General features: G+C 40.7%; 1 protein-coding gene across 2 annotated transcripts in view; it reads left to right on the forward strand.

The window, feature by feature from the left end:
- Nucleotides 1–23,958, forward strand: part of ALK (ALK receptor tyrosine kinase) — a 729,733-nt gene that overhangs the window by 19,603 nt on the left and 686,172 nt on the right. Inside the window, exon 2 of one of the 2 annotated variants that reach the window (XM_029231576.1) lies at nucleotides 8,461–8,465. The exons of the other annotated variant lie outside the window; for it this stretch is intronic. Within the exon in view, the coding sequence (XP_029087409.1) occupies nucleotides 8,461–8,465 (5 nt within the window). The remainder of the gene's footprint in view (nucleotides 1–8,460; nucleotides 8,466–23,958) is intronic. 2 annotated transcript variants of the gene reach the window in all.

The following is a 23,958-nucleotide window of genomic DNA, read 5'->3' on the forward strand; positions in this document are numbered from 1 at the left end:
TGTGTGTGTGTGTGTGTGTGTGTGTGTGTGTGTGTGTGTGTGTGTGTATGTGTGTGTGTGTGTGTGTGTGTGTAAGAAAGTAGAACTAGCCAGAACAGAAAGGTCTAAGGAGTATTGGGGGTTGAGGGGATGGGTACTGAGTCAGATACTCTGAATTGGATGTGGGACTGCCTTATTGAGTCAAGAATTTACATTTGATGCTGAAGAAATCAGAATGTTTAGTTCTTGAGAAGGGGTGATGCATGTTGATTGCACATTGACTGAAGATTCTTTGGGAAATGTAGTTTAGTTATGGGTTTCAGGCCTGGACCACAGGGAGGGCTGGTAGTTGGATCTGAGCCCTGAGAGGCTGTCCCACTGGCTCAGGAATGAGGGACTCAGAGACACTGAGATGTGAGGGAAACAAATAGGAAGAAGTCAAAGGTCTAAGGTTTTGGGCCGGGGACGCTGTAGACTGGTAGTGTTACTGATAAAGCAGACAGTTAGAATGAGGATCTGATCTGGGGGAGAGTGGCTAGCATGATAACAGTTGTAGTGGGCATCTATCTGAGGATCAGGTTATCTGGTATGCACATGGAGATGTGGAGTAGAAACAGGAACAAGTGAGAGGTCCAGATAGAAGATACGGATGTGGGAGCTATTTACATGGAAGGAAGGTCACACCTAAGATTTAAGAAGGCTCAGAATTAGGCAGTAGAATGGAGTCAATGATGTTATCAGAAAGAACTTTGTTACAAGAAGGAAGAGAGGCCGCTGGATTGTGTGGTGTCATGGAAACTGAGGGAGACAGATGTTCCATAGATGAGTAGAAAGGTCATTGTGTTTGACCAAGAGCCTTCTGGAGAGCAGTCATAGGCACAAGGAAGTTTAGAGGCAGTGCTGAGAAATTGGAGCAAAATGTGCTTACGTAGTAGTTCAGGGAGTCTATCTGTGAAAGGAAGAAGAGAAGAGAAAGAGACTGAGATGTCAGTGATGTTAGAGGGTTTAGCAGAATGAAGAAAGGGTGTGTGAAGGATAGATAAACTTCTTAATGTTGAAAATCAGAAGGGAAAAAGCTAAAGAGAAAGGAAGCTTCGGGTACCAGAAAGAAAGGGGATAATTGTGTAGCAAGACCACTCAATCTAGGCATTGCAGACTCTTATACAGGCCTCAGATGCCATTCCATCCAGACTCTGTCTGCTTCTGCAGTCTCTTCTTTACTAGTGTTACTGCCATTTCATCTTTTAAAATATGTCTGGGGGATGGGGAATCACTATTTTATGAGGCTGCCCTGTGCTTGCTGGACAGATCTGTTGGAAAAATATTTAATACTGGCTGAATTCTACTCCTCCGTAACTTAATACTAATGGTAACAGCTACCATTGAACAGTTTTACAGATTACTGTATTTAGTCTTCACTTTAACACAGTAAGGTTGATTTTATTATTATTCCCATTTTATTAGTTATTCCCAGATAACTAAGTCTCAGAGAGGTTAAGTCACTGGCCAAGGTCACATAGCTAAGGAGAGAAGGACCGAGTATTTGAATCCCAACCAGTTTAACTCTACCCCTATAATCGCTATATCTTATTGCTCCTACTTGTGACTGTTATTCGTTCCCCAAGTAGTGTCCTTTCTCCAATATGAGGGCCCTTTAAATGTTTAAAGTCAGTTATCCTACATATGCTGGATAATTTCCTTTGTCTCCTCCTTCTTTTCTTTCTCTTCCTTTTTCTCACCTCTTTCTTTTCTTTTTTGTTTTAATTGTTAATTCAACAAATAATTATTGAGCAGCTTCAGAATATCAGACATTGTGGTAGGTGATGCACAGTTAGCAATGAATAAAACAGACCAAGGCTTTGCCCTCATGGGGTTTATAGACTGTGGAGGGAAGCATATTGAGTGTGCAAATTAACAAATACATATATAATAAGAAAAGATGATGAATGCTGTGAAGAAAACAGACATTCTAGCCTCCCTTGTCAGTTTTCCTCATAAACTCTGGGTTTCAGAGTGCTCACTATGCTTCTTTCCTCCTGATGCCTTCTCCTCTTAAGGGGTGTCCTTCAGATGAGGACAGTTTCTGCTGCTGTGATCTGATCATTGTGGAGCACGTTGAGACTCTTAACTGGGAATCCTTGTGATACTGCAGCTTAGAGGTAGGAATGGGCAGAACCACAGGCAGGGGTGACTGGAGAGAGGACAGATGTGCAGAGGGCCATGCAGAGATGCAGGATGGAGAGCCCAGGAGTGGGGACAGATGGTTTCAATCCATTCCATGAAGTATGAGCAAAGGTCATGCTAAATAGACCACGAAGCCATGCATCCCCTCCCATTCCACAGATCCTGCCTTTCCCTTCATGCTCCAGCCCCTCTGAACCCACACATCTGCTTTACAAATGCAGCTGAAGAGGAAAGCACTGAATACGCATGTGTCACAATGGGCAGCTAAGGTCAGAAATGTGCTACAGGGAAAGGTTTCTCCCCTTTCTCCCTTTCCTCTTTCCTTCCTTCCCTTCTAGTCCCCTCCCCTCAACCCTCCCCTCCCTCTCTCCCTCCCTCCCTTGCTTCCTTCCTTCCTTCTTTCCTACCCTCCTTCCTTCCTTTCATAGTATTAGTCTTAATACCATAGTTTGGAAGACTCTGGTTGGAGAAAAATGTCAAGAAGTACAAATGCAGATTTGATACATCTGACCTTTCTTCTCTTCAGAACAATAAATGTCAAATAGCTTAAAATGACAGCCAGGATGGCTAGAGATTATTTATGTCCTTAAATATTTAGAAACATAGTTTAGACTTAAGTCTAATTTACATGAAGATTCTGACCAATGAGCATCATAAACACTTTTAAGGGACCAGCATAAGCAGTGATGTTTACATTTAAGAAAACAGAAAATGTTTTGAAAAAGCATTCTGAAAAATCAGAATAGAATGAAGTGGTAAGTGATTCCTGATAAGTAATGAGAACACTTGATAATATCAAGAAAGTATTTTGTGACACAAAATTGTGTTTGGGTTTTTTATATCTGCGTGGTGTGGTTTGGTAGCATTCCAGAGAAAGACCTACAATCCACATGTCCTGTCCTTTGATTAAATACAAAATATTATATATATGCATTTTTACTTGAATCACTTATCCCCATTTTACTAAAGATGTTTTACTGTTAAAACAGAAGGAGGGAGAATTATCTTGCTCCAGCTGTGTAAATCCTGATAGAAGTATATAATCCTTCAGCCTGTGGAGGTTGTCATTCTTTACTCTACCTCATACTCAATTATCATCAGAAGCAGCAGCGTCCCTTTTAGAGTAGAGGCTCTGAAAGGTGTTTTTTGTTTTTGTTTTAAGTAACAGCCACATGGCACAGGGATATCAGCTCGGTGCTTTGTGACCGCCTGGAGGGGTGGGATAGGGAGGGTGGGAGGGAGGGAGATGCAAGAGGGAAGAGATATGGGAACATGTATATGTATAACTGATTCACTTTGTTATAAAGCAGAAACTAACACACCATTGTAAAGCAATTATACTCCAATAAAGATGTTAAAAAAAAATAACTATGAACATTAGTTAACCCGTTTACTTCTGAAATGACACATCATTGCATTGTGTTAAGAAAATAGAATCTGAAGTTAGTTCTGGTTCTGGTACTCAACTCCAGAACTTAGAAGTTCATAAAGTAGTGAGACAATAACATTTTTCTGCTCCTGGAAGTCTCATCTGTAAAATAGAGATTATGTAATAATAGAGATCATTATAGCACTTGCTTTTTGGGTCCTTATGTGGAGTAAATGAGATAATTAAAAGAAGAGTTTAGTACAGCACCTGCCACATGGTTAAAGGACTGAAAATATTATTTATTATCTTCTATTTTAGTATTATTGTTGTTTTATTAATAAAACAATATTGTTGTTTTATTAATAAAAAACCTGTTTTTTTGTTCCTTCTTTTTTATATCATCTTTGCTTAAATTTAGCTGTATTCAAAATTAGAGTTTATCCTTTATAAAATACAATTAAGCAAAGAACCCAAAAGAAAGCTGTAAATGTTGTAGACTAAAGCAGCCTATTTGCTCAAAGAGCTAAAGTCATCAGAAAATCAGTGCCATCCCATAGTGCATTTCCTAAGAGTTCCATATGGATCCAGCAAATCTTTTCTTTGTTCCTTTTTTAATGTCAAATAATTTTAATTAAGTCATGAAGATTATTTCTAAACTCTTAAGATATTCACTCTAAGATCTTTTACTTTCATAGAAGAAAAAGTCCTTATTTTATAATTAACTGTGAAGTTTGAAAACCTATGTAAATTGAGGCAGTGGAAGGAGGCAAGAGAGTTTTGGACCAGGAGTCATGGGATTATGTTTTCCTTTTAGGATATGCTGACTTGTCCTATTTGAACCTAGGCAAATCACCTAAACGTTCTCAGTTGTAGTTTCTGTCATGTGAAATAAGTGAGTTCTAATCTCTACTATCCCTTTCCTATTAAAATTCTATGATTCAAACCTATTTCCAGGGCTGGTTTTTTGAAGCATTACTGGGAAGATCCTATTTTTATAAACAGTTGCAGGGTTAATTAGAATTTCACAGAGCAGTGATAGGAAATGATAACCTTCTCTGATTCTTATATGTTGGTAACTAGCAGATTTTGATAAGAATTGTTTACCTCTAACTAATATACCTTTTCTCCACATCTACACCAGCATTTGTTATTTTTGGTCTTTTCCATGATAGCCATTCTGACAGGTGTGAAGTGATACCTCATTGTGGTTTTGATTTGCATTTCCCTGATGACTAGCGATGTTGAGCATCTTTTCATGTCCCTGTTGGCCATCTGTATGTCTTCTTTGGAAAAATGTCTGTTCAGGTCTTCTGCCCATTTATTAATTGACTCATTTGTTTTTTTGATATTGAGTTGTATGAGCTGCTTATACATTTTGGGTATTAACCCCTTATTAGTCATATCATTTGCAAATATTTTCTCCCATTCAGTAGGTTGTCTTTTCATTTTGTCAGTGGTTTCCTTTGCTATACAAAAGCTTTTAAGTTTAATTAGCTCTATTTGTTTATTTTTGCTTTTGTTTTCTTTGCCTTACGAGACAGGTCCAAACAATATTGCTATGATTTATGTCAGAGTGTTCTGCCTATGTTTTTTTCTAGGAGCTTTGTGGTTTCTGGTTTACATTTAGGTCTTTAATTCATTTTGAGTTTATTTTTGTATATGGTGTGAGAAAATGTTCTAATCTCATTGTTTTACATGTGGGTATCCAGTTTTCACAGCTCTACTCATTAAAGAGACTGTCTTTTCTTTATTGTTTTTGCCTCCTTTGTCATAGATTAGTTGACCGTAAGTGCATGGGTTTATTTCTGGGCTCTCTATTCTGTTCTGTTGATCTATGTGTCTGTTTTTGTGTCAGTACCATAGTGTTTTGATTACTGTAGCTTTGTAGCATAATCTGAAGTCAGAGAGCGTGATGCCTACAGCTCTGATCTTTCTCAAGATCATTTTGGTGATTGGAGTTCTTTTGTGTTTCCATACATATTTTAAAATTATTTGTTCTAGTTCTGTGAAAAATGCCATTGGTATTTTGATAAGGATTTCCTTGAACCTATATTTTGCCTTGGGTAGCATGGTCATTTTATCAATATTAATTCTTCCAATGCATGAAGAATATATGCATATATCCTTTTTTTTTTTTTTGAGGTATGCGGGCCTCTCACTGTTGTGGCCTGTCCCATTGCGGAGCACAGGCCCCGGACGCGCAGGCTTAGCGGCCATGGCTCACGGGCCTAGCCGCTCCGTGGCATGTGTGATCTTCCCAGACCAGGGCACGAACCCGCGTCCCCTGCATCAGCAGGCGGACTCTCAACCACTGGACCACAGGGAAGCCTATACTTCTTAATAGCTTATTGGCTATTTCTTTAACATTGTTCTCCATTCAGCAGATAATCATAGAGACCTCTTGTGTGTTTAGAACTTTGTAAAGTCCTATAGGGTAAAAGACAATAATTGTAAAATGTGGTCCCTGACTTTAAAGAACTTATAGTTCAATAAGGAAGACCAAAAATATGGGATTTGGAGTCAAAAGTTGGAGATTCAAGACTTGACACCAGCATCAATTAGCTTCATGATCTTCATTTAAGCTCTTTTGAGTCCTAGTGAAGTGCAGGGGATGATTCCAATCTCACAGGGTTGTTGACAGGCTCAAGTAAGATTATATATGTAGAATAGTGTTCTGTAAAATTGAAAGCCCTATTAAGCATTACACCAACTATTAGAAATGATACAAGAGGGTGTAGATGTAAAGGCTAAATGTCTTAGAGCAAAGAACAGTGAGTAGGGGGTTAGTGAGTAGAGACTTCCTGATGGAGCTGAGGCTTGATGGGTCCTGGAGATGAGTAGGGTTTGGGTAGTCAGGATGAAAGAAGGAGACCACTCCAAGTGGGGAGCATAGAACATGGAGCATGGAGTGAAGGTTGCTCAATTCAGTTTGATTAACTCAACCAGTCCTCCTGGATTACCTAATATGAACCTCATGCTCTACTGGGACTTCTCTGTTTGGAGAAGAAATGTTGTGTTGGAAAGTACAGTTGGATGGACAAGATGGGATCAGGACATGACAGGAGGGCCTTGGAGAGCAAGTAAGAATGTTTAACCTCCGCATGGCAAGAAATAGGCAGCCATCAATAGGTCTGATGTGAATAGCATTTTAGGAAAATGAAATTGGTAATGGTGTGCAGTCTGGATTAGTATGTAGAGACTGGAGTCTGTAATCTGGGGTGGAGGGTGGGGAAAGATTTGGAAAGTGGGATGGTGGAGAAAAGGATGACTCCAGAAAAACTTAACAGACTTTGGTGTCAGAGGCAAAAGAGGGAGGAATCCAAGTTTTTCTAGAACTTTTTACCAGTAAGATTAGAATAACAATTTTCCTATCATTCGATAGGAAAGAAGAGTTGGGGGAGAAAAGAAATTTGGGAGGAAGAGTTGAGTTCCGTTGGCGCATGGGGAGTTGAGATGGTAACCAATTCCGGGCAGCAACATTCTGTAGGCAATTGGAAATGCGGGACTAGAACTCATATAAGAAGTCAGGGTTAGGCATGGGGATTTGGGAATCATCAGCACAGAGACTCATAAATTATGCACTTTGCTTAGGCTTAATTTCATGTTTTTTAGAAGATAAGAGAAATGAAAAGCTTGCTGAATTATGGATTATGCAACTGTATTAAAAGTAATTCTCCCTTTCCCCCTCCCTTCTGTCTCCCTGATGATTTTTGTGTTCTGTTCTTCTCTCTGATCCACTTATCCTTCCCCTAATACTTTATAAACTGAGGGACACAATAACCTCAATTTCTGTCAGATCAGAAGATTGTCAGTGAAGAGATTAAGGTGATCGGGAATGTTTACCAGAAAATATGACCATCCTCTTGGCACCTTCTCCAATCCTTCAGAGATCAGAGGGATACAAACTTTCTCTAGAGGAAAACAACCATTTATATTTATGGGAGGAAATATTAAAGAGCTAAATTCTCAGTTCCCTGGACAGCCCCACTGTTTGTTTTGCAGCTTTTATTAAGTAAAGCAGTGATTCTCAGCAAGAGACAGAGCTGCTTGGCAAATAATGTAATCAGATGAAGTAGGGTTTTCAGACCTGGTGGGTGGACTTGAAGTTGGGACTCCTCTCCTGGCACTCAGTTTTCATTTGTGGTTTGAACGGAGTTTGCACAAATAGCAGATACAGCACTCAAAGTTGAATTTTCTTTAGTTTATCTTCTTCTTCCTCCCCTTCAAAGAGAAAAATTTCCCAGCAATTTGCTTAGATGTTCTCAAGCATTACCTGGTACAGAGAGTATCTACTTGACTTTACATAAGGTAATAATGAGGAGGAGGAAGTTGGAGAAATAAGACACATGGTGCTAACATTTATTGAACATCTATTATATGCCAGGCACTTTATAATCATTCTCTCATTTAATCTTCACAGCTGCAAAAGATGGATATTTTAATCTCTGTTTCACAAATGAGGCTCTGAGGGGTTATGTAAGTTGCCCGGATCATGCAATTAGTAAGTGACTGAACTGGGATTGGGATCCCCTAACTGGGGTTAGTTTTCTAAGCCTGAATGTTTCTTTTTTGTTTCAAGCTTGTGCTTCCTTTCCATCCCTATTATAAGCAAAAATTATTTTTTAAAAAAGACACTTGACTGTAATTTTACAGAAGCCTGTGGGGTAGGATGAGAATCCAGTAGTTCTCAGATCCATACATTCCTCAGCTAGGTCACTCATTTCCCATCCCTCTCTCCTTCCTGCTTTCTCTTTTGTTTTTCCTTTACCTATCGTAGTGGGATGCCCTCTTCTCTCCTTACAATTCTCTCTTGAGGTGGACAGGTTGAAAGATGAGGCAGAGTGGTAAGGAAATACAGCACCAGATCCTTCATTTTTCAGGGCATCCTGTGTATACTTTTCGTTGACCTTCTGTGGAGCCTGGTCAAGGGCATGTGGGTACTACAGTTTGGCTGCATTACAGCTTCTGATTTTCATGTTGACTGTGGACAGACATTGATAGAAGTACCAACTACATACAAGTACCATAGTGGGTGCTAGAAAATTACTTTGAAGTAAATAAATTGAAATTTCCTTAAAATTAAAAAAAATGTGTTTAAATATTGGATATTTAAGAACTATGGGCCAAGGATAAAGGAGTGTGGAAGAGAGAGGAGCAGGCCGCAGTCCTTAGAAGCTAACAAGTTCCTGGGGATAAAAGGCAAGGACGGCTTGAGGTGTGGCCTGGCTACCTGCCCTGGTCCACTACACAGTCACTCTTTGGTCCACAGCCATCAGCTGTCCAGGGCTCTCTATTAGGCAGCCCATTTTCGTGACATCCCTTGGGTGGCACGCCATGCAGATGCTCTCCTCCCCTTACCTTTTTCTCCTCCTCTGAAATCTAATACATGAATGAATGGATGAGTTGGCCTACCCTTAGGGTAGATGTATCTGGGAAAGACCTACTATCTGGGCAAGACAGGGAAATTGGAGTGGGCCAGGCCCCTCAAAGCACTCCCAGGTCAGTCAGTGCATGTTGACTACAGCCTTCCAGCAAAGTGTTGCTAATAGTGAGGATTTTAGGTCAATGAGGAGGCAAGGCCAGCTGTGAAGATGAACTGAGATGCTGCACATGAGGCAGTCACCACAGCACTTGGCACGTGGTAAGTGCATCTCTAGATGTTATTTGTACCATGATTATGCTTGTTCTCATTGAAATCAGTTAAAATGCTTTTGTCTGCAAGTAACAAAAACCCAACTAAAAGTAGCTGAACGATCTTGTATAATGAGAAGTCAAGAGTTGGTGTGTCTCTAGGGTTGGTTAATTCAGGAGCACGTGGAAAGGCAGGAGCACAGGAGCACCCAGGTCCTTTCTGTCTTTCCACTCTGCCTTCCTTAGGGTGGGTGGCTGCAGAAGCTCCAGGCACCTTCACATGAAGCTGAAAAAGGGCAGAGTTTGTCCTTTGTTCCTTCATAAGAGAATGGAAAACTTTTACAAAGGCTGCTAGTCGTTTTCCCCTTGTGTCCCATTTGTTAGGGCTACCTCACATGACTATGCCTAAATCAAGAGGAAATAACACAATTCACATAGTCTCAAACTTGACCTTGCATCAGAATCACTGGGAGGGCTTGTTAAAACAGAGATTGCTGGGCTGCATCCCCAGAGATTCTGAGTCAGTAGGTCTAGGGTAGGGCCTGAGAATTTGCATTACTAACAAGTACTCTGTTAGTATAGGGGCCACACTTTAATAACCATTGGCTTAAACTGTTCAGTAGTCATCTCCCAGGTCTAGAGCAGTGCTCTTGAAGTACATAGATATCCCAAACCTGATCAGAGTTGAGGCTCTGTTAGCAAGAAGGAAGGGGGAAAATGCCTGCTGGTTAGTCACATCATCATTTTTAATTTTTGGAGTTACAGAAAGGGCAGAAGGTTTCATATTAGGCTCTTGATTCCCTCTGGGTCATATCTTGTAGGGGTGCTTTCCTTTCACTTAGGACAATCCCAGAGAACGTCTGGATTACCAATTCAACTCAGCTGAAGATAGGAGAAATCTCACTGTCATGCTATTACATGGGCTCTTGGACATCAAATATTAGGTTTAGTAGACCACTGGAGATGGCAGTGGCTGCTCCTTCCCCCTCTCTCTTCTTCCTCATCTTCCTCTTCTTCCTTCTTTTTTTGTCCCTACAAACTTCAGCATCATATGAAACTTCCATATTTCAGAGAACCAAATTCTCCCTTGTCCTGCAATGTGTCCACTCCAAGCTTCCCACTTTGGGGCTGTGCAGCTCCTTTGGTAGCAAAGGCTGAGGGCCTTATAGCTGGAATCTGAGCAGTCACAGGCTCAGTCATCAGGAAGCTTGATGCTGTGGTTACTTCTAAATGAACAGTCATTATTGATGCTAATTGAACTTGAAGTTAATGAAAAAGGGTTATTTTACAGGGCTTAAGTCAAGGCCAAAATTCTTATTACAAGTTAATTATTCTCCTTAAAAGGCACTGTTACAGCCATGATAGTTTTTTATCATCTTTTTCTCTAGTGCTGAAAGAGATTTCTTCGAAGGCAGATTCCTGATATAATTATTCACCTCATCTAATTCTTAATCACCAATCATTTCTCTAGGTAAAGGTTAATCAAAGGTACGTGAATTGTATATTCTGCCTTAATTGCATTTGATCAGTTTCAAAGAAACCCTTTTCTCTTCCATCTTTGGTTAGAAATGTGGTCTTTCCCTGTGCTTTTAAACCTAAAACCTGGAAGAAGGAATCAAAATGGGCTCACTGAGTGAAATGGACCGGTTGTGCTACTGGTGGCGGCAGGAGATGGATAACTCTGGGTGTGCCTGGAGCCAGGGGAAGGTGTGGGAGAGAGATTCTCTGTGGATCTACTGTTGGGAATCAACAACATAGAAACTAGGTCTTCTGTATTCTTTCCCTTCACTTTTCTTCCCTCTTTTTTCACATCTTTTTACATGGGGTTTAAGCATTCAACATAAGAGTTTGGGGGCAACACATTTTGATTCATGTTGACACCCAATTCACCATCACAGCTCTGTGCTTTTGTCAAGCTATTTCTTCTTTTGGGTGCCCTTTCCATTCCTCTCCACCTGTGGCAGCGCTCTTCATATCTCAAGTCTCTGCTTAAATGTCAACTCCTCCAAGACACATAGCCCCCACCCTGCCTCCTTCAAGAGGGGTTTACTACTTCAGAGCTGTGACTGCATGCCTTGCCCGGCTGTTTCTATGGCAGTGTCTGTCTTCTTGCATCCCCTCTGCCACTCCCATAATACCACTGCAGGGAACAGTTTGTGGACCCCCATGGGACATTTAGTTTATGCCCCTTACAATGGAGAGACATATGCCAGAATCTTCTGGCACCAAACACAATGCCTGTGAAATGCATAGAAGGCCAGGGAAAGCCATAGACCCATAACCTGTAGCCAGCCCCCGCTTTTCACTCCTGCCATTGGCAATACTGGAAAGCCACTGGCTCACTCCTGTGGTCCTCCTTTCAAATGCCCATTGGCCATAAGGAAACTCCTAGAAGAGCCAATAGCCAATAACCTGCTGATAAACCAGTAATTAACCGGATTGAGGCTCACAATTAACATGGTGAGGGACCTCCTGAATTAAGCCTCTGGAAGTACTATTAAGATGCAAATATTATCCAGAAGGAGTAAAATAAGAAACCATGACCAGTCATGCAATACTCATTTACAAAGGCCATGATTTCTTTTCCTCATTATTTAACCAGTCACCCAGTAGGTTTCTGAAGGAATGGTACAGGAGCTGGACCACGGTTTAGCCAGGCTGACAGCCACAGCATAGGGATTCTTGGAGCTGCACCTTCCATTCTCAGTTTTTGTCTCTCTGCCAAGACTTCCAGTCATATAACTTTCAACTCACAGCCCATTCTCTTTTAGAGCAAAGCTTTGTCTTTTAACCCTTGTTCACATTGTGTCTTTCAAAATGAAAAAAAAGATATCCTAATGGAACCCTGATTCACTCCAGTGTTGTCTGCCTTCCTAGGTTGTCACTCATTCACAGTGCAAAATGGCGAGGAGGAGGCTATCCTGAATAATAAATTTCAGGGCTATTAAGGTTTTAAATCATCCTAGAGAATTAGGCTCAACCAGCAGTCCTTGTGTGTGCCACTGTAACTTGCCAACCCCAAATCCTGCCTTATCTCCAGGCATAAAAGCCACATTAAGTTTTAAGACCTGACTCAATAATGTATTATGGATAATGATGACACCTTGATAGTAAGTCTTCAGAAAGGAGCCTGGGCATATGACTTGACATATTGAGGTTTTACCACTGATAGAAATGTTAGAGTTTTATGGCTTCCACTGATTGTTAAGCAAATACTATATCTTTCTATGGAAAATACTAACCCAAAAAGTGCATTTTAAGAGGAGTATGTGTAAGCAGAGTGTGTGTTTGTGTGTATGTGTGTGTGTTTAACACACTGCCATATTTAGATAGTTCCCTGTCTTTCTCTAAATGGAAAAGCAAAATACTTGAGAATTTAAAGGGAGTTGAAAGTCAAAGAATATCCTGCATTAAAAAAAGTGCTTAGTAGGGCTTCCCTGGTGGCGCAGTGGTTGAGAGTTCGCCTGCCGATGCAGGGGACACGGGTTCGTGCCCCAGTCCGGGAAGAGCCCACGTGCCGTGGAGCGGCTGGGCCCGTGAGCCATGGCCACTGAGCCTGCGCGTCCGGGGCCTGTGCTCCGCAATGGGACAGGCCACAACAGTGAGAGGCCTGCATATGGCAAAACAACAACAAAAAAGTTCTTAGTGCAGTCTGGCTGCGCCACAGCTGCCAGGCCCTCGGCCGACGCAGGGAGCCCCGCAGCGATGTGGACGAGGCCGTGTGGATGACAGGCTCTTGGTGCTCCAGCCAGGCGTCAGGGCTGTGCCTCTTAGGTGGGAGAGCCAAGTTCAGGACAATTGGTCCACCAGAGACCTCCCAGTTCCATGTAATATCAAACGACGAAAATCTCCCAGAGATCTCCATCTCAACGCCAAGACCCAGCTCCACTCAACGACCAGCAAGCTACAGTGCTGGACACCCTATGCCAAACAACTAGCAAGATAGGAACACAACCACACCCATTAGCAGAGAGGCTGCCTAAAATCATAATAAGGCCACAGACACCCCAAAACACACCACCAGACGTGGACCTGCCCACCAGAAAGACAAGATCCAGCCCCATCTACCAGAACACAGGCATTAGTCCCCTCCACCAGGAAGCCTACACAACCGCGTGAACCAACCTTAGCCACTGGGGGCAGACACCAAAAACAACGGGAACTATGACCCTGCAGCCTGTGGAAAGGAGACCCGAAACACAGTAAGTTAAGCAAAATGACAAGACAAAGAAACACACAGCAGATGAAGGACCAAGGTAAAAACCCACCAGACCTAACAAATGAAGAGGAAATAGTCAGTCTACCTGAAAAAGAATTCAGAATAATGATAGTAAAGATGATCCAAAATCTTGGAAACAGAATAGAGAAAATACAAGAAATGTTTAACAAGGACCTAGAAGAACTAAAGATCAAACAATTATGAACAATACAATAAATGAAATTACAAATTCTCCTCAAGGAATCAATAGCAGAATAACTGAGGGAGAAGAATGGATAAATGACCTGGAAGATAAAATAGTGGAAATAACTACTGCAGAGCAGAATAAAGAAAAAAGAATGAAAAGAATTGACGACAGTCTAAGAGACCTCTGGGACAATATTAAACGCACCAACAATCGAATTATAGGGGTCCCAGAAGAAGAAGAGAAAAAAAAAGGGACTGAGAAAATATTTGAAGAGATTATAGTTGAAAACTTCCCTAATATGTGTAAGGAAATAGTTTGTCAAGTCCAGGAAGCACAGAGAGTCCCATACAGGAAAAATCCAAGGAGAAACACCCCAAGACACATATTAATCAAACTATCAAAAATTAAATGCAAAGAAAATATATTAAAAGCAGCAAGGGAAAAACAACAAATAACATACAAGGGAATCCCCATACGGTTAAGAGCTGATCTTTCAGCAGAAACTCTGTAAGCCAGAAGGGAGTGGCAGGACATATTTAAAGTGATGAAAGGGAAAAACCTACAACCAAAATTATCCAGCAAGGATCTCTTTCAGATTTGACAGAGAAATTAAAAGCTTTACAGGCAAGCAAAAACTAAGAGAATTCAGCACCACCAAACCAGCTTTACAGCAAATGCTAAAGGAGCTTCTCTAGGGAGGAAACACAAGTGAAGGAAAAGACCTACAATAACAAACCCAAAACAATTAAGAAAATGGTAATAGGAACATACATATCAATAATTACTTTAAATGTAAATGGATTAAATGCTCCTACCAAAAGACATACCTTGGCTGAATAGATACAAAAACAAGACCCATATATATGCTGTCTACAAGAGACCCACTTCAGACCTAGGGCCACATACAGACTGAAAGTGAGGGGTTGGAAAAAGATATTCCATGCAAATGGAAATCAAAAGAAAGCTGGAGTAGCAATTCTCATATCACACAAAATATAATTTTAAACAAAGGCTATTATAAGAGACAAGGACACTACATAATGATCAAGGGATCAACCCAAGAGAAAGATATAACAATTGTAAATATTTATGCACCCAACGTAGGAGCACCTCAGTACATAAGGCAAATGCTAACAGCCATAAAAGGGGAAATCAACAGTAACACAGTCATACTAGGGGACTTTAACACCCCACCTTCACCAATGGACAGATCATCCAAAATGAAAATAAATAAGGAAACACAAGCTTTAAATGATACATTAAACAAGATGGACTTAATTGATATTTGTAGGACATTCCATCCCAAAACAACAGAATACACTTTCTTCTCAAGTGCTGATGGAACATTCTCCAGGATAGATCATATCTTGGGTCACAAATCAAGCCGTGTTAAATTTAAGCAAATTGATATTGTATCAAGTATCTTTTTTGGCCACAACGCTGTGAGACTAGATATCGATTACAGGAAAAAATCTGTAAGCAATACAAACACATGGAGGCTAAACAACACACTACTTAATAACCAAGAGATCAGTGAAGGAATCAAAGAGGATATCAAAAAATACATAGAAACAAATGAAAATGAAAACATGATGACCCAACACCTATGGTATGCAGCAAGAGCAGTTCTAAGAGGGTAGTTTATAGCAACACAATCCTACCTTAAGAAACAAGAAACATCTCAGATAAACCACCTAACGTTACACCTAAAGCAATTAGAGAAAGAAGAACAAAAAAACCCCAAAGTTAGCAGAAGGAAGGAAGTCATGAAGATCAGATCAGAAATAAATGAAAAAGAAATGAAGGAAACGATAGCAAAGATCAATAAAACTAAGAGCAGGTTCTTTGAGAAGATAAACAAAATTGATAAACCATTAGCCACACTCATCAAGAAAAAAAGGGAGAAGACTAAAATCAATAGAATTAGAAATGAAAAAGGGGAAGTAACACCTGACATTGCAGAAATACAAAGGATCATGAGAGATTACTACAAGCAACTATATGCCAATAAAATGGACAACCTGGAAGAAGTGGACAAATTCTTAGAAATGCACAACCTTCTGAGACTGAACCAGGAAGAAATATAAAATATGAACAGACCAATCACAAGCACTGAAATTAAAACTGTCTGATTAAAAATCTTCCAACAAACAAAAGCCCAGGACCAGATGTCTTCACAGGCGAATTCTATCTAACATTTAGAGAGGAGCTAACACCTATCCTTCTCAAACTCTTCCAAACTATAGCAGAGGGAGGAACTCTCCCAAACTCATTCTACAAAGCCACCATCACCCTGATAACAAAACAAGACAAATATGTGACTAAAAAAGAAAACTACAGGCTAATATCACTGATGAACATAGATGCAAAAATCCTCAACAAAATACTAGCAAACAGAATCCAACAGCACATTAAAAGGATCATACGTTATGATCAAGTGCGGTTTATCTGAGGAATGCAACAATTCTCCAATATATGCAAATCAATCGTGATACACCATATTAACAAATTGAAGGAGAAAAAGCATATGATCATCTCAATAGATGCAGAGAAAGCTTTCGACAAAATTCAACACACATTTATGATAAAAACCCTCCAGAAAATAGGCATAGAGGGAACTTACTTCAACATAATAAAGACCATATATTACAAACCCACAGCCAACATCGTCCTCAATGATGAAAAACTGAAAACATTTCCACTAAGATCAGGAACAGTACAAGGTTGTGCACTCTCACCACTGTTATTCAACATAGTTTTGGAAGTTTTAGCCACAGCAATCAGAGAAGAAAAATAAATAAAGGAATCCAAATCAAAAAAGCAGAAGTAAAGCTATTACTGTTTGCAGATGACATGATACTATACATAGGAATCCTAAAGATGCTACTAGAAAACTTAGAGCTAATCAATGAATTTGGTAAAGTAGCAGGATACAAAATTAATGCACAGCAAGCTCTTGCATTCCTATACACTAATGATGAAAAATCTGAAAGAGAAATTAAGGAAACACTCCCATTTACCACTGCAACAAAAAGAATAAAATACCTAGGAATAAACCTATTTAAGGAGACAAAAGACCTGTATACAGAAAACTATAAAACACTGATTAAATAAATTACAGATGATACAAACAGATGGAGAGATATACCATGTTCTTGGACTAGAAGAATCAATATTGTGAAAATGACTATACTACCCAAAGCAATCTACAGATTCAATGCAATCCCTATCAAACTACCAACAGCATTTTTCACAGAACTAGAACAAAAAATTTCACAATTTGTATGGAAACACAAAAGACCCCGAATCGCCAAAGCATTCTTGAGAAAGAAAAACCGAGTGGGAGGAATCAGGCTCCCTGACTTCAGACTATACTACAAAGCTACAGTAATCAAGACAGCATGGTACTGGCACAAACACAGAAATACAGATCAATGGAACAGGATAAAAAGCCCAGAGATAAACCCACGCCCATATGGTCACCTTATCTTTGATAAAGGAGGAAAGAATATACACTGGAGAAAAGACAGCCTCTTCAATATGTGGTGCTGGGAAAACTGGACAGCTACATGTAAGATAATGAAAGTAGAACACTCCCTAACACCATACACAAAAATAAACTCAAAATGGATTAAAGACCTAAATGTAAGGCCAGAAACTATCAAACTCTTAGAGGAAAACATAGGCAGAACACTCTATGACATAAATCACAGCAAGGTCCTTTTTGACCCACCTCCTAGAGAAATGGAAATAACAACAAAAATAAACAAATGGGAGCTAATGAAACTTAAAATCTTTTGCACAGCAAAGGAAACCATAAACAAGATGAAAAGACAACCCTCAGAATGGGAGAAAATATTTGCAAATGTAGCAAGTGACAAAGGATTAATCTCCAAAATTTACAAGCAGCTCATGCAGCTCAATATCAAAAAACAAACAACCCAATCCAAAAATGGGCAGAAGACCTAAATAGACATTTCTCCATAGAAGATATACAGATTGCCAACAAACACATGAAAGAATGCTCAACATCATTAATTATTAGAGAAATGCAAATCAAAACTACAATGAGATATCATCTCACACCGGTCAGAATGGCCATCATCAAAAAATGCTGGAGAGGGTGTGGAGAAAAGGGAACCCTCATACACTGTTGGTGGGAATGTAAATTGATACAGCCACTATGAAGAACAGTATGGAGGTTCCTTAAAAAACTAAAAATAGAACTACCATACGACCCAGCAATCCCACTACTGGGCATATACCCTGAGAAAACCATAATTCAAAAAGAGTCATGTACCACAATGTTCATTGCAGCTCTATTTACAATAGCCTGGACATGAAAGCAAGCTAAGTGTCCATCCACAGATGAATGGATAAAGAAGATGTGGCACATATATACAATGGAATATTACTCAGCCATAAAAAGGAATGAAATTGAGTTATTTGTCATGAGGTGGATGGACCTAGAGTCTGTCATACAGAGTGAAGTAAGTCAGAAAGAGAAAAACAAATACCATATGCTAACTCATATATATGGAATCTAAAAAAAAAAAAGTCATGAAGAACCTAGGGGCAAATCAAGATTAAAGACAGACCTACTAGAAAATGGACTTGAGGTCACGGGGAGGGGCAACGGTAAGCTGGGACAAAGTGAGAGAGTGGTAGTGTATATATGGACGTATATACTACCAAATGTAAAATAGATAGCTAGTGGGAAGCAGTTGCATAGCACAGGGAGATCAGCTCCGTGCTTTGTGGCCATCTAGAAGGGTGGGATAGGGACGGTGGGAGGGAGGATGATGCAAGAGGGAACAGATATTTGGATATATGTATAACTGATTCACTTTGTTATAAAGCAGAAACTAACACACCATTGTAAAGCAATATGACTCAAATAAAAACGTTAGAAAAAAGTGCTTAGGAATAAGAATGAAGCATTAGATAACATTAGAGCACCCTGATTTTTTTAATTTTAGAAGAAAATATCCTGGCTAGAAGGCATGCTACTTGGGTTCTCAAGTCTCTTAATAATTAACTAGATGATCTTAGATAAGTTATTGAGAGTTTAAGACCTAACGCTTTGTTGGTTATTTTTTTGTTGTGTTGTGTTTTGTTTTGTTTTGAGTTAGTTTTTGCCTCCATTTCTCATATAACCCTCCTAAGCAGCCCTATGAGGGAAGTACGTACACTTTTCCCACTTCACAGAGTCTTAGAGAGGTTAAGTCACTTACCCAAGTGGTAGGGCAGGGCTCTTGCCCAGGGCTCTTGGACCCCAACACCCACCATCAACCACCATGTTGTGCTGCTGTCTTGAGTCCAACAACACCTTCCACAATGCAAATACTCAGTGAGCGCCTACTGTGAGCCAGGCACGGGGAAGGGGACAGAGACAGAAGTGGCCCCTGTTCTCAGAGCTTGCAGATCAGGACAATTAAATTCTCTCTGGGCTCCTTGATCTTCTACTATAAGAAAAGAGTTCAGGTCATTGATATCCCTTCCAGCCTGAAAGCTTATGAGCATTTAAACTATTTGCAATGACTTCTACTCTTCCATCTCTTTATTAATATTATTACTCACATGCTTTTATTGGATGGCTGTCATGCGCCAGGTGCTCCACTAAGGGTTTTTATAGGATCATTGAATTTAGTCCTCATACCAGTCTAGGGAAAGACCGCAGATGAGGAAATGGAAGCTCGGAGAAGTTACCTTGGCCAAGGTCATTTCGTTTATAAATGGCAGAGCAGAATTTGAACCCAGCTCTTTTAGATCCATGATCTCCCCCATGTAAACAACTTCTTGAGCTACTGCTCTTGAAATTTAATAAGCTCCATTCATTTAAATGAGCTTATTCCTATTTCTACAGATATCATGAAAACAGAATTCTAGGTAACTGAGCAAGCTTGAAGCCTGGGCAGCAGCCTGCTTATTATAGGCAACATTGTACACCAGAGAATTCAGACCTGGACAGCCTCAAACCTGGTGTTTTGTTTGTTTGAAGCTGAGAATGAATCTGGAAACCTTCACAGCAGTGAGAGTTAACATTTCACCACAGTGAATTGAACTTGGGAAGTTGTTATAAAAACAACAACAACAATAGCAAAGGACTAATATTTATATACCCCTTTATAAGTTCCCAGGCCTTTCTGCATCCATTATCTCATTTGATAGAGGAAAAGAAAAATGGAATGAGTTGGAAGCCTGCAAATATATAAAATGATATTATTGAGTCTGTCAAAGAGAAACTCAGAGCAATGAGAAAAAGGAGCGGGGTCACTTGTCAGAAGCAGACAGGCTTATCTTTAAATACCTGATCAGGATGGTGGCTGAGCAGTAAATAAATGTAAAAGAACCATGAAGCTGTGAATAAATGGAGAAACCTTTTTCTGAATGGAAAATAGCTGAAATTCCAGAGCCAGGGAAGGGGAGGGGTGGAAATATTCAGAAATTATGGCCTGAGAAGAATCTCTAAAGCTGTCAGGCAGCAGGGGATGAGAACAGCCCATCAGGAGTGGCCCAGAATAGATGGGGCTGTAAATCAAGGGGAGGAGCATTATGGCCATCACAAGGCACCGCTGTGCCTTACTGGGGAATGGACTGGAAGATTTTATGAGAGCTGGGTCTACCTGGCTCTGGGCATGATGGAGTTGACCGTGTCAACCTTGGGAAGGCTCAAAATTCAACTTGCTTTTAAAAATGGGCCTGAGGGGTTGCTTAGATTATCTTGAAGATCTGCAAGTCATTTTTTCTCTCTCTCAAGAGCGTATTTAAAATAAAAAAAAGATTATATTCTGTTGGGAAATAATGTGTGCGTGGGAGGAGGGGAGAGGTTCTGGATATATAGGCTTCTATGTGTTTGAATTCCATCAGTGCCCCTAGAAGCAGTCTGGAGTGGTGGTGGTGGAAGGGGTGGTCTTGGTTCCAAGTCCCAGACAGGCCACTTACCTATCAGTTATGTGAGCAATCCCTTCAGCTCTCAGCCCTCAGGTTTTCTCAGCCTCAAATTATCATCTATAGAATGGGGACAATATCCCAATTATAGACCATTGTGAGGATCAAATAAACTAATGATTGTAAAGCACTTGACATAGGGTCTAGTGCAGAGTACATTATCAGAAGCTATTATTGGAGAGGGAAATAGGCATATCTCTTCATTCAGGAATCACAATCAGCAAATGAAGGGTGTAGTAGAAATCTTTCTCTGAGTTATGCTGCATAAATAACCTCAAACTCTTGTTGCTTTACAACATTTATGTATTTCTCATTCATGCTGCCTGTTGGTTCCATGGATGGCTGGTACTGTCAGTTCCAGGCTGTCAGTAGGCTCAGATCTGCACCACGCATCTTCTCATTCTGGGATGCAGGATGAAGGGACACCTCTTATCTGAGCCTCCATATTCTCATGGCAGAGGAAACAAGTGCAAGAGAGCTCTGAGAGCCTCTGCTTGGAGCTGGCACCTTGCCACTTCTACATACATTCCAGTTGCCAAAGGAAATACTAAGCTAGGCCAACATCAGTGGGGCAGGGAAGTATATTCTCCCATGGTAGATGGAGAGGGGAGACTAAATATTTGCAGGACAATAATAGAGTCCATCTCGGGGGTATGCTTGGGATCATGGCTGTGTGTGCACAGTCATCTGACTGGGTCAGGAGGAGATTGACTGAACTCAGTCGAGCCGCTGTTAGGTAAACAGTGGACATGAGGTCGGAGAATGGGCTTTTGTCGAATCTTGCTCTTGGCTCTGGCATTGTGTGGAGAAAGGCTGGATGTCAGGAGGGCAGTGGCTGGGTTCTCCCCACCACTGTTGCCCTCAGGTCTTGCTGCATCTGTGGCTCCGCCTGTGACATGGCAATGACTTCCCTAACCAACCCCTTCAGCTCTCAGCTTTCGGGTGGCAGTTCCAGGTCTGTGTGAGCTGATGGTGAGTCAGTGTCTCCCTAAGCAGTTGGATGTCAGTGTTAACACTTGTTCCCAGACAGCATCAGAATTCAGTGGTTTCTTATAGTTCTCCCCAGAATCATAAAGTGTCCTTCTTTATGGGCCTCAGACTTGTCATTTTTAGATGAGATGTGGTGGAGTGATCTCTAAGGCCACTTCCGGTTTCTATGGTCTTTGACCATGATGATTTGACAAGTGTTTAGGAGACATGTATGAAATACTTGATATGAAACTTCCTAATGTAGATGTGTTAATGGCAACATTATGCTCATTAAAGCTGCATTGCATTACCCACATTACTATAAAAGGGTAATTGTCACGTGGCATCCTCTCCAGGTCTCCTGTTACCCTGGGGTGCTTGTTTCTCCTACATCCTCTTTAAAAAAATCTGCTTAAAGGCTGAAGGGTGTCACTAAGGTGTGTATGACTGATCATTATTTCCATTTTTGGAGAAGATGAGTCTTTACCTCCAAAGGAATGACTTTCAAATACCATGATGTGGCAAGTGTGAAGAGGACGACACTTTGGGCAGGAAGGCCCCTCTTCTTCCTTTTTCCCAATTTGATAAATATTTATAGAGAACCAATCCCCATGCTTTCATTTTTATTGACTTACTTAATCCTCACAAAACCTCCCTGAAGGAAGTCAATATCCCCAGCTTACAGATGAGAAAACCTAGTTCCAAAGAAATGAACTTACCTACAGTCATACGGCCAGGAAGGGCAGATCTAGGCTACAAACTTAGGTCTATTTGCCTGCAGTTTCTCTTCCCCTTTTATTACATTTTGATGAGATGTGCAGTGAGCTAAGAGTTGGGGGCCTCTGTCCAAGACTTGAGCCTGCTTCTGGCCTGAGTGGCCTGAGGCAAGGCTCTGACAATGTGGAATTGAGGCAAGGGAACATTTAGCTACCAGGAGACCTTTGTTTTCAAATCCAGTTCACAGTTTATTAATTCTGTGACTTTAGATTAGTTACATTTATATGACAGAACTTATGATACCAGCCCTGCCCACCCCACTGAGATTCTGGGGCAGTCTGAGGACATAATAAATGTGAAAATACTTTGTAAACTGTTTAATATTATTCAAATATAGACACTGGTGGTGGTTCTCCTTAGAAGGAAATGGGAACAAAGCTGACTGCCACTTCCCTTCTTAAAGAGAGGTTCTGCCTGGAAAGGAAATCCTACCCCACAAAATGTTTGTTTTGAGGGTTCCAGGATGCAAGAGAAGGAGTATCAAGTCTGTAGCTACTTTGTAGCTACAGAGAGAACAAAAGACAGAATTTCAAACTCACTTGTAGAAAGCTCAGTACACAGAAATCCAGATTTCTACCAAAGGCATTCGGGGATTCAGGCTCAGGCTTGTTTGACTTGGAAACTCCCACTTTTTCATCCTAAAACACTAATTAGGCTAGGAACTAACAGAGGTTACCAAAAATGACATGGTCCCTTCACTCTAGTGACATACAGTCTGACTGGAGCAGGGAAAAGGCACACTTTCACAGAACAGCTAAATCACAGTGCAGTGTGGTATGGGGTATTGGGTCTATCACCAAGGTGAATATCTGGTTAAGACAGAGGGTGAAGCTTGCTTCTCTCCTACTGTAGGCAGGAGAGAAGGCCCTGTGTTCCACCTAAAAGTGTAATGGCCTAGAAATACTTGTTTAGAGGACTGAAAACCTCAGGATGTATATGTTTTTGGAAACAGTGCTATATAGTATGTTTGTAAAGCACCCTGTTGTTCTCTTAAGACTTCACTTGACAAAATGTGTATCAACAAACAGCATGCAAATCCCTTTTTTATACCGACAGTGAGTTTCCCACGAGTCAGTAGGAAATGCTAGGATAGGATGTTAGGGTAAAATTTTTCTAATGGTAATGAAACCATCTTAGAAATTGACATGTAACTTGGTATTTTTTCCAAGTGGTTTTCAAATGAAAGTATAAAAGATGCAAAGATTGTGGGTATAGTAAGAAGAAATCCTTTTTGGGAAATTAATAGGAAGTCACTGTACATGTCTTGAACTTGACTTCTGTGAAATTAAAGTGCTCCAGAGCTACTACAACATACTGAAAGAAGCATACATGATTTCTTTTGGGTAAATCACAGCGTGTTTCAAGACCACTGGTGCCCATGTGCCTCTGAGTTCTGAACTAGGTTCAGTGACTGGAGCAGCACAACCCCTGAAAGTTCTACATGTGATAAAACCTGTGCTTATTTTTATTTATTTATTTATTTTTTGCAGTACGCGGGCCTCTCACTGTTGTGGCCTCTCCCGTTGCGGAGCACAGGCTCCGGACGTGCATGCTCAGCGGCCATGGCTCACGGGCCCAGCCGTTCCACGGCATGTGGGATCTTCCTGGACCGGGGCACGAACCCGTGTCCCCTGCATCGGCAGGTGGACTCCCAACCACTGCGCCACCAGGGAAGCCCAAACCTGTGCTTAT

The sequence above is a fragment of the Monodon monoceros genome, unplaced genomic scaffold (genome assembly GCF_005190385.1).
Source record: "Monodon monoceros isolate NGI ecotype Baffin Bay Population unplaced genomic scaffold, NGI_Narwhal_1 Super_Scaffold_19, whole genome shotgun sequence".
Lineage (NCBI taxonomy): Eukaryota > Metazoa > Chordata > Mammalia > Artiodactyla > Monodontidae > Monodon > Monodon monoceros.